Source organism: Colletotrichum chrysophilum (assembly GCF_026319265.1).
Source record: "Colletotrichum chrysophilum strain AFK26 chromosome Unknown scaffold_101, whole genome shotgun sequence".
Lineage (NCBI taxonomy): Eukaryota > Fungi > Ascomycota > Sordariomycetes > Glomerellales > Glomerellaceae > Colletotrichum > Colletotrichum chrysophilum.
In genome coordinates, this window is record NW_026517388.1 from 143,808 (window position 1) to 153,436 (window position 9,629).

Below are 9,629 nucleotides of genomic sequence, written 5' to 3' on the forward strand. Positions count from 1 at the left end.
GCCCAAAGCGCAAGAGGAAGAACAAAAAAAAGTCGAATGGCACGCACATATCAAGTTGTATCTTCGGAATTCCTACAGCCCTCCTTACGGAAAAGAGAACGCTCGCTCGCACGCCCTTGGCTCGTATCGATCTCTCTTCCTCCTCCCCCGTGCACCGAGGAAGGAATGCATCATCTCGAACACTTCTGCCCGTTGACTATCTCTCGCAGTATGTAGACATACCAAAACACCGAGAAATAAGAAAGGGAGAACCACAGAAAGCAGGGCCTATCGGATTAGCTTGGCATCTTAGCACGTTGTCGCACACACACACGCAAAAAGACCATGCAGCAGAAACACCCGCAACAGACAACGGCCGCGGCCGGGGGCTGCCTTGCCTTGCCTTACCTCTGCCTTTGCCTTTGCCTCCCGTGCATTCCCTTCCCTTGCCTTTGCATCCAGCAATCCAATGCTGCACAACACAACCCACGGCGCGCGCATGGACACTCGCATGGCTGATGTGCGGGAGACGGAGACAGAGAAACAGGCAGTCCTTGTTCCTCCGCGCTTGTAGCAAGATGGGCCAGCAACACCTTAAGTTCTGCCCAGCACTGTCACAGCTGAAAATGCGTGTGTGTCTGTGTTTTGCAAGGAGAAACCACGATCTGAGATCCTCTTCAAGATCTCAGCATTAGAGAATGGTTCCCTGAAAGTCATTCCACCTGCCAAGCCTGCGGTCCCTCCGAAGGGCGATAGAGAGAGGGAAAGAAGGCCAGCCAAGACTGCCAATGCCAAAAGACGAGACGAGCGAGACACGTCCAAACTAATCTGCAAGAATAGAATAGAATACGAGCTAGAAGGGCATTCTGGAACAAGAATTTTCGAATGTCGTTCGTTGCCCTTTGGGGGCTGAAAAAGAGGTCGGCAGTAAGCAGTTCGGCCGGTACATGCAAAATGCCATCCAGATGCCCGTCTACCAAAAAAAAAAAAAAAAGCAGAGACCGGGCGGGATTTGCGACTGGGAAGAAAAAACCAGGATGGGAAAGGAAATCGTGTTTAGACGCAAGAAGCCGCCGGTGACGAAAAGCAACAAGTAAATACCAAAGACCGAAGATTGATTATCGCAACGCAACGAGCCGCCGAGATCTGATTCGATTGATTGCGGAGGCGATGCTGCTGCTGCTGCTGACTGTGTAAGCCAAAGAAAAAACGAAAGAAAATAAAAATAAAAATAATCAGAGACAAGACAAGACAAGACAAGACACGACAACACATCGTCCATCGGCCCCCTCCCCCTCCTCCCGCCCCAAAATCTGAGTGTAAGGTACATACGAAACCGAGGGCCGGAATAGCAGAATGCGACAACTCACATACCACAAGGCGACCTAATATCACCAACCGGCCGACGACAACGAAACAACGCAGCCGCCGAAACCACAACCAAAACCCGAACACCCCGACCGAGAGCCTAATCAGCCAGCCATCTAACCAACCACACCCCGTGGATCGTAACAGGAAAGAAAGAAAAGTGAATAACCAAATGGACCAGCACATGAGAAAGTTGCAGGCCGCCTTGCTACTGGCGTATTACTTCATATGTTGCTGCTGCTGCTGCTCGTAAACCGCCCAATTCCACTCCCCATTTCCTGTCCGCCTCGCGATCATGCCCCCCGCCGTATCTAAGAAAAATAAAAAACCAAAACATCATCGCCTTGTGCATCTCCAACCGTGTGTCTCCTCCTCTTGTCTTCTCCCCCGCCCTGCGGCCGTAAACAGCAACATTAACCACACTCCTCCCCCTCTGCCTCCGCGCGCGCTGCCTTTTCCCCAAGCTCTTGTACGACGTGTCCCACTGCAGGGCCATGTCGGCTCGCGACTTGGCTTTCATCGTGTCAAGATTACACAAGAAAGAAGAGGATACCGAAAGCAAAAAAAAAAAAAAGACAAGAGGTCCAACTGCATTTCCCCATCTCGCCTCAACCAACTCCGCAACAGCCAGCTACTGCACTTACACGGGTACGTATGTATCGCCCTCTTCCACCTCTACCAATGCAAATCCGTTGCAGCCTATCCCGACCAATGACACGCAGCACGGCCGACGCCCCTCAATCACTCCCGCTGCTCTTCCACTTTACAAGAAAAAGAAGGCTTTGTGTACGGCCAACATGCTAGAACGTCGTGCGTGTCACTGCCACCGTACAACGTCCCACCAACACCGATATGAACAAGCAGACTACCCGTCTACGATCTATGCCGCCGCCGCACGCCGCCGCCCTCTTCCTGCCCTGCCTTGCCTTGAGCTGCCGCTACACGCATCAGACCGGTAACGCAATGCCGTGTACACGTCGTCGTCGTGTGTCGTCGTATATACAATGGGCACAGGGGGGGAGGGGGGGGAAACCCAGGTAGATACGCACGCATGCCTTTCGTGACACCCGCCGCGCGGAAATTTCAACCGCGCGCTGGCGACACAAAGAACATAATAAGTACGTATGTATTGTATGTATGTAAGTATCAGCAGCAGCAGGGTGCAAATGCAGCGCAGACACCGATGCCCGCTCCTGCTTGTGTAACCACGGGATTTGAATTTTGTCCTTTTTCTTTTCATCTGTCACCCGGCGCCTCCTTCTCTATGTGTCTATCTCATGTTGCTAACTTTAACAACTGCGAAGAGAGAGAAAAAAAAAAAGACCAAGCGATTTGCACATGTGAAGTTTGGAAAGGGCACAGTCTTTGTCATGTTGTTTTCCGCATGCTGCGATGAAGGCGGAAGAGCATTACCCGGCGGCCTGACTGTCGTTTTTTTGACTTTGCCTGCCGAGCCTCTAGAACACAACGTGCCATGTGCCAAAAAAGACTGAACAAAACCATATTGGCACACACCCGAACGCCAGAGAGTTCGTGGACAGTGTAAAAAAGGCGTCCCCGGAAAACGCACTACCATAAAACCAACCCAAAGCCAAAACCCCGGAGACGAAGCCTAGGCACCCCCTCTTCGCACTTTCTTCCGTGGAAGGCCCTCTTCCCAGGGAAACATCCAAAGAAAAAAAAAACTACACGGATACAGGGACCTGGCCGGTTCCTCCTCCATTCCCATCGGGCGGCGGCGGCGCGCCATCGCAAATCGGACGGCGCGGCGGGATAAAACAATGTCAGGCAGGGACAGCCTTGCCGACACGACGCAAGGCAAGGCATTTCCCAGGTTGCAACACCAGGACTCAAGATTCAAACAAGCGCGGTACATGAACTACTCGTGGAGTCCCCCCGATCCATCCTTCTTCCAAAAGAAACCAAAAAAGGTTGCTCGGGCAGATAGATTGCAAAGAGCCACCCACCAACCATGGTCCATCGTGGTTTGTCCACACATGACACTCTTATAACCGCATCTGCTCTTCTGTTATTACCGTAGACACATACTAACACTGCGCGCGCGCGTCTATGAGTTAAAGTGCGTCGATTTTTAGAAAACTCAAAAAGAAGAAGAAGCGACACCCACACACGCCCACTAACATCGTCCTTCCCGGTTGACCCGGCACCTCCATCCCGAAAAGCAAAAGACAACATCCGGGGGGGGGGCTATCAATCTTGGCCACAGACCACGCGGCGAACGCAGGTTTTGTCACTTTCATGCTGGCTGCTTGTTCGTGTCGCGAACATGACGTGACATAAGATCTCTGTTATAAAGTATGTGCGTCGCGCGTGTCGTGCGTTGCGTGTGTCCCAATATACGGGCGACGCCATCTTGTGCCAATAGCGTTGGCCAAAAACGATATGCGCGTCACTAATCGCGATCTGGGATATTCAAATGATGGGCAAAGACAAGGCATCGCTTCCTTCGTTGCGTCTCTGAATCTCCTCTCTCCACATACCAGTGGCCATGACACCCCAAAACAAAAGTAGGAGTCATCCAATCTTCCAAGAACATTCTTCCTCGCCTTCCATACTTCCACACGATGATCTCTGCCCCCCCCCCCCCCCCCCCCCCCCGGCATTTCCCACCCCAACGCCGTCGGCGACGAAGCCCGTCTCCGTCACCACATTCACACAAACCACCCCATGTAACATACCTTGAATAATAAACCCCAAGGAGCACATGGTAATACCAGGCCACCGGCACTGGCCCCCCTTCCCCTCTGTGTCCCAAAAACCTGCTCTGACCCTCGTCCTCCCAGGGGATGGATGGGGTGTGCCCGTCCGTACCAGGGGGGGAAGAGACCAGGCTGACTGACGTGTGTCGTTCATTTCTAATCACTTCTCACAACCTGCCGAGCACAAGGCCAGGCCGCCCGCCCGCCGACGCGCGATTAGAACAGAAAAAAAAAAAAAAAGGTCCTTACCTACCCGTCCGAGATTCCCGCTCCGCTTATCGGATTTTTTATGAACGAACAAAACACCGTAGGCCCCGCAAAAAGGCTGCCCTCACTGACACACACGCCCCCCCTCCCCCCTGTCTGTCCATCTCGTGAAATCGAAGGAGCAGGACAGAAAATAAAAGGACAAATCTCGCGATCTTGTGAGATTGAGATTCTACCCGTCCGTTCCGCGCCGTTACGATGCGATGCCGATTCCCCCCCCCTCTCCGTCGGGAAATTTGTCATTCGTATCACTGTGTGTCTCTTTTTTACCCAGAATAATTGTCACGAGGATGAAGGGGGTGGTGGGAACACTGGAGGAGGGACGAAGCATGGGGGGGAGGAAAAGGCCAAAGGGTCAAACCTGCCCACCCAGCAAGCTGATGCTGACAGTTTTTCTTCCTGTGATAGATGCTATGTATCTTGTTGATGTACGTCTTATTTTTGGTTGCAGCGTCTCTATTTTAAACCCCATCGAAACAAAGCGTCTGGGGACAGAAAGCGAGAGAGAGATGAACAAATATGCAACATACAGCAGCCCAGTATCTTATACACACAATTTACATCATACAAAACATCACCAGGTGAGAACATAATTAATGGGCTGCCCCTCCACCGTGGGTGTGGTAGGCTCCATCGTCCTCCTTCGTCACTTGACTCCCATTTCAGGCATGTCCTTGCGCCCGCGGCGGGGACCACCACCACCAAACCGCACCACACCTGGCACACCAACCCAGTCCCAGTCTCAACCCAGCCAGCCAGCCAGCCGCCGTCAAATAAACCCCGTAACCGAGGTTTCCTCATCTTTCGCATTGCCTGTCAAAACCCAATCTCTTGGAACGGACATATCCGCCACGCGTCGGTGGGGTTGGGGAGGGGTGGGCTTGTACAGATTCGTAACCGGTCAAGTTAGATCTCCCAGATCTGTCAGGGGGGGAGGGGAGGGGAGAGGCACAGGAACTTCTGCCTTTGGAGATTCCTTGGGTGTGCCCAGTGCCAGTCAGTCACATTCAAATCGTGGGTTTTTGGCGCGCTCGGCAAGGAAATCTCGGTCTTTGGACGAGTAATCCTTGACATGGATTGTGGAGGTGTTTGTTTGTGTGTGTGATATTTCTCTCTTTCCTATCTCCGATGCAAACCAGCCACCGCCCGCCTGCTCGTCCCCGTTCATCCGCCCACCGTGGTATTTGTTCCAATCCGGCTGCTCTTACAATTAAAAAATCAGCTAATACTGCGTGTAGTTGTATGCCCCTGTATCCTTTCCAGAGACCAAAAATAGCCAGATGTATCTCTTCCTCAGGAGGAGGTTTCCCGTAGATACGTACAAGGTAAAGAGAATAAGAGAAACTGAAAACATGAATGCCAAGGTCTCCCATAGACTTGCGCCGGTCAAAAGGGTCGATCTCGGGTATGACGACTCCCAATGTCGTTTGTTCTACTTTCCTGTCCTCAAAGGGACCAATGAAAATGCTCTTCGCCCGAATTTTTCCCCAGTTCCGTAGAGACCACGCCGCAACGATCAAGGAAATGTGGATAGAATAGTGAAAAATGAGTAGACGAAGATTCTTGCATGTTCTTTTCAGTAATGATCGACTGTCGGAGAATGTTTGTGACATTGGCTCCAAAGAGCTCATGCTGCGCGTCCCTCTGACGAAGCGCCCACTGTGAAGGTCGGGAGAGATCCCGGCGTGGCCCGTTGAATGCGGCCATTTGGAAAATAACAAATACTCGGTCCAAAACATTTAGTGAACGCCGCCAGATGAATGCCTTGTCCTTCGATGCCCATCCGATGAGTATGTTGAGGAGCAGGATATATACAATATGAAAGGTTGGAAAAGTACTGGAAAAAGTCGATGCCGGGTATTGAGAAATGATAATATAGCCAGTTTTGTTGCTAGTGTATGAAGAATAACGCCGGCGGCTGCTACGTGTCTGATGGTGATAAGGTGCCGGGTTGCGTTGACCGGGGTATCTGGGGTTTTATTTGAAGGTGCAACAAACTGGGACCGAATGCGATGTAGTAGTATCGGGGTATGCGTGGTGATCGAAGCCCTGAGCTTCTGCCGGTATATACTATTTGGATTGAAGGTGGACGGACCACGGGTGGGCGGGGCAGTCGTCGTATTAGCTCCTCTCGTCAGAAGGCTTAGGACGGATTTGTCGCGCTTCAAGCTGACGCTTTCGCTCCAGCTTGGCGTAGTGTAGTCCACAGGCGTTGCAGAGAGTTCGGGCACCGTCAGGCCCCCTTCGCCATTCGGGAGTATCGATTCGGTTACAGCTGTGGCATCTGCCGGGAGGAGCAGCTCTCTGCGTCCCAGTTAGCTTCAGTCGTCCGGGCGTATGATGCTGCTATTAGAAAATTTACCCCGCGTCGCTTCTTGACCTCAGTGATACCGTAGCTGTTCTTGTTCATACCGTCATACATCGGCGTGTCCTCGTCTTCGTAGCCCTTCTGCTTGCCGACTACCCTCGCACGCTCGTTGCTGTCCTTGACAAGTTGCCTCACCGAGTCCAAAGAATTTCTGATGTACTCCACGTTGTCGAGCATGTCATTTACTTCCCGCTCAGTAGGAAGCCTGTCGGGCAGTGGTTGTTGGTTGCCATGCTGCTCTGCGGCGATGCGACCGTAAGCTTCGGCGAAGTTGTAAATCGTCCTCGTGGCGGAAGCGATCTGGTTAAACTTATTGGTAAGCTTGACGGAGGATGTGACACTAATGGGAACACTCACTCTACCTAGGGCATCCGAGTAGCCCCACGCATCCAAATGTCGGTTTAAGGTTCGGTCGTATTGAGGGCGGGCGGGACCGTACTCAGAGTCTTGAGCTTCGTGGACTCCAGGACGCTGAGCATCGTACGGCGATGGCAGAGGCGGCCCACCATGGCGAGGTGACACGGGGTACGCCGCTGGCAAAGGGACCTGTCCTGCCGGGAGTTGATTCGCGTGCGGGTGAGGATATATCGGGGGCGGCGGCGGCGCGGTATGTTGTGAGTAGGGGCCAGCCGGCTCAGGTGCCCTTGGGTCGGGATCGCGCATATGCTCCGGCTTGTGAGGCGGGCTCGGTTGAGGACCGGAAAAGCTGCTCATAGGCGGCGGAGGACGAGCCGCGAATGGCGGTGGCGGCCTTGAGGGATCCGAAATGGCAGGAAGTGCGTCGGGCCTTGGTGGATATGTCGATGCGAGGTGGTGAGGCCGAGGAGAGTTCTTATCGGTGGAAGACTCTGCATACGATCTTGGAGGCCCTGGTGCAAAGGGAGAAGGGAAGCTTTGGGAACCCGACATGCTGGATGCTTGTGAAGGCGGGTACTGGCTGGGTTTCGCACCAGAGATGACTTCAGAGAGCGAAGGGAGTGATTGTCGATGAGGAGTCTCAGACTCATCCGAGGGTCGTCGAGGCTCAACTGGAGAAATCATGCCTGCAATGCTGGGCCCGGGAGCTGGGTGCGGATAGCTGGATGAAAAAGACGTCGGATGGCCATACGGGGTTGTGCTCGGGCTAATAAGGGCTGCGGTCGCCATGGCGGGGCCGTCGCGGTAGTGTCTGTTGTCGAGAGGTTCTCTTGGGGGAGGGTGATGATGGGACTCAAAGCGATCGGGGTTACTGGCAGAAGGTGGTCGGCTGTTAAATGGGAAGCACTTGTTAATGTCTGGTCTAGGGGCAGGGCAATTGAAATGATGAGGTAACGGGGGGCGTCTGTGAGAATCGAACGGACCTTTGCCTAGTACCAGATCCGCCCGCTTCCATAGCGGGTTTGCCGGGAGAACAGATGAAGTGACTAGAACCCCAGATGCGATCTATGAGCCTCTAGGCATCTGACTCGACCAAGGCGTGAAGGGACGAGAGCGGGCCTAGTCCGTGAGGTCGGTGTCAAGACGGGTGTCCGGTGAGGTTTGGTGTATTTGGGTGGAGATGATAGAGAGAGTGGTTAAAGGTGGGAGGCTCAGAGTCATGTAAGAATAAAAGCCGGGCAGGGCAGAGGGAGAGTGTGAGCAAAGACAATGTGGTGTGGTGTGGCTTGGCCCTGAGGAGAGGAGGTGAGGTTAGGTTAAGTTAGTCGAACCTCTTCCAGCTGGGTACCCGGTAGGCAAGATCTGATCAAGCTATCGCGCGTGTGTGATGCGTCGTGGCGGGATAGGAAAGTCACTGCATGTATCCTTTCCTCTGGGGGGGTGTGTGTGGTGTGTGAGAATGAAGGGGGGAGGGTAGGGGAGGAATCGGGGGTAATGCTGGCTCCAATTGGGCTTGTCGAGAGGTTCCGAGCTGAGAAAGAAAAAGCCGCCTAGCGTCGGTCAAGTTACCACGCTGCTCTTTGTGGCGGCTTTTTGTATTTTGTCCAAGACACACACTGTCAAAATCTCTCGTCCAGGCTAGTCGGGGTGGGCCTATTTCGACGGGGTCTGGGAGTGAGACTCAGACTCGTCGATGGGGTGTGGGTGTGCGAAAATACCGTGGGCCTGGGCCAGTGGAATTTCTGAATTTCTTTTCGATGCCGTTGCTTTTTGGTGCCGGTCTAGCGCCTTGGAGGGCGGGCGCCCTTCAATGAGTGCTGAAGAGAAAGGGAGGGTGTGTTTTGGTATGGGCGATGAGTCCTTGGAGCGTTCGTGCCTGGCCGGTCTGGTATGTCCGGCGAGTTGGCTGACGAAGTGCGCAATGTTAGGCGTCGCGTGTCTTCCAAGTGCGGTGCTACTCTTCGATGACTATCTGTCTGAGTTGAGATCGTACCTCTAGATCTGACACCCGATCCAAAGAGTTGCGGAGGCCGATCTGGAGATAGTTCGAGTCGCGAACGGTCGCAGGAATATTGCTGGGTTTGTCGGATAAGTAAGATGGATTGGAAATGGGTTGATGGAAGAAGAGAGAGGAAGAGAAGGGAGGGAAAGGAAAGGAAGAGAGGAAACGCGGATGTGTGGGTTATGAGAGGAAATGACAGAGGTATTATGAGATCAGCGACTGACACCCAGGGCGAGCGAGGTGTGATTTCTGAGTGGACGTGCTTGGTATATTCACACGCAGGTAAGGTCTGATATGTACGGAGGTACCCCTTCGCGGCTACAGGGGCGCTGAGAGGGGGGGAGGGTATGGTGGTCTTCGGTACAGTGCCTCAACGGCGGCAGGTCCATGTTGCCTTATGCTTGCTCCTGATGAACCAGATCCATCATCCCTCCCCTAACTGTTCTTGGGGTATGTGGGGGGAGGGCAAGGAATCGCTGCTCGGGGACCAGATGTGCGGTGTGTTGGACTAGGAATCGTCGCGAGCCGGAGGGACTGAGATGCGTGTGCAGACTGCACCTTTGCATGT

The 9,629-nt window shown here is 53.4% G+C and overlaps 1 protein-coding gene across 1 annotated transcript; it reads right to left on the reverse strand.

Moving 5' to 3' along the window:
• Window positions 1-6,455: 6,455 nt before the first annotated feature.
• Window positions 6,456-7,365, reverse strand: COL26b_009969 (uncharacterized protein; the record flags this gene model as incomplete). The annotated part of the gene is made up of 3 exons (XM_053182683.1): window positions 6,456-6,638; window positions 6,697-7,002; window positions 7,060-7,365. 3 exons carry the CDS (start codon window positions 7,363-7,365, stop codon window positions 6,456-6,458), a joined length of 795 nt encoding a protein of 264 aa, XP_053033406.1.
• Between the last annotated feature and the right edge of the window lie 2,264 nt (window positions 7,366-9,629).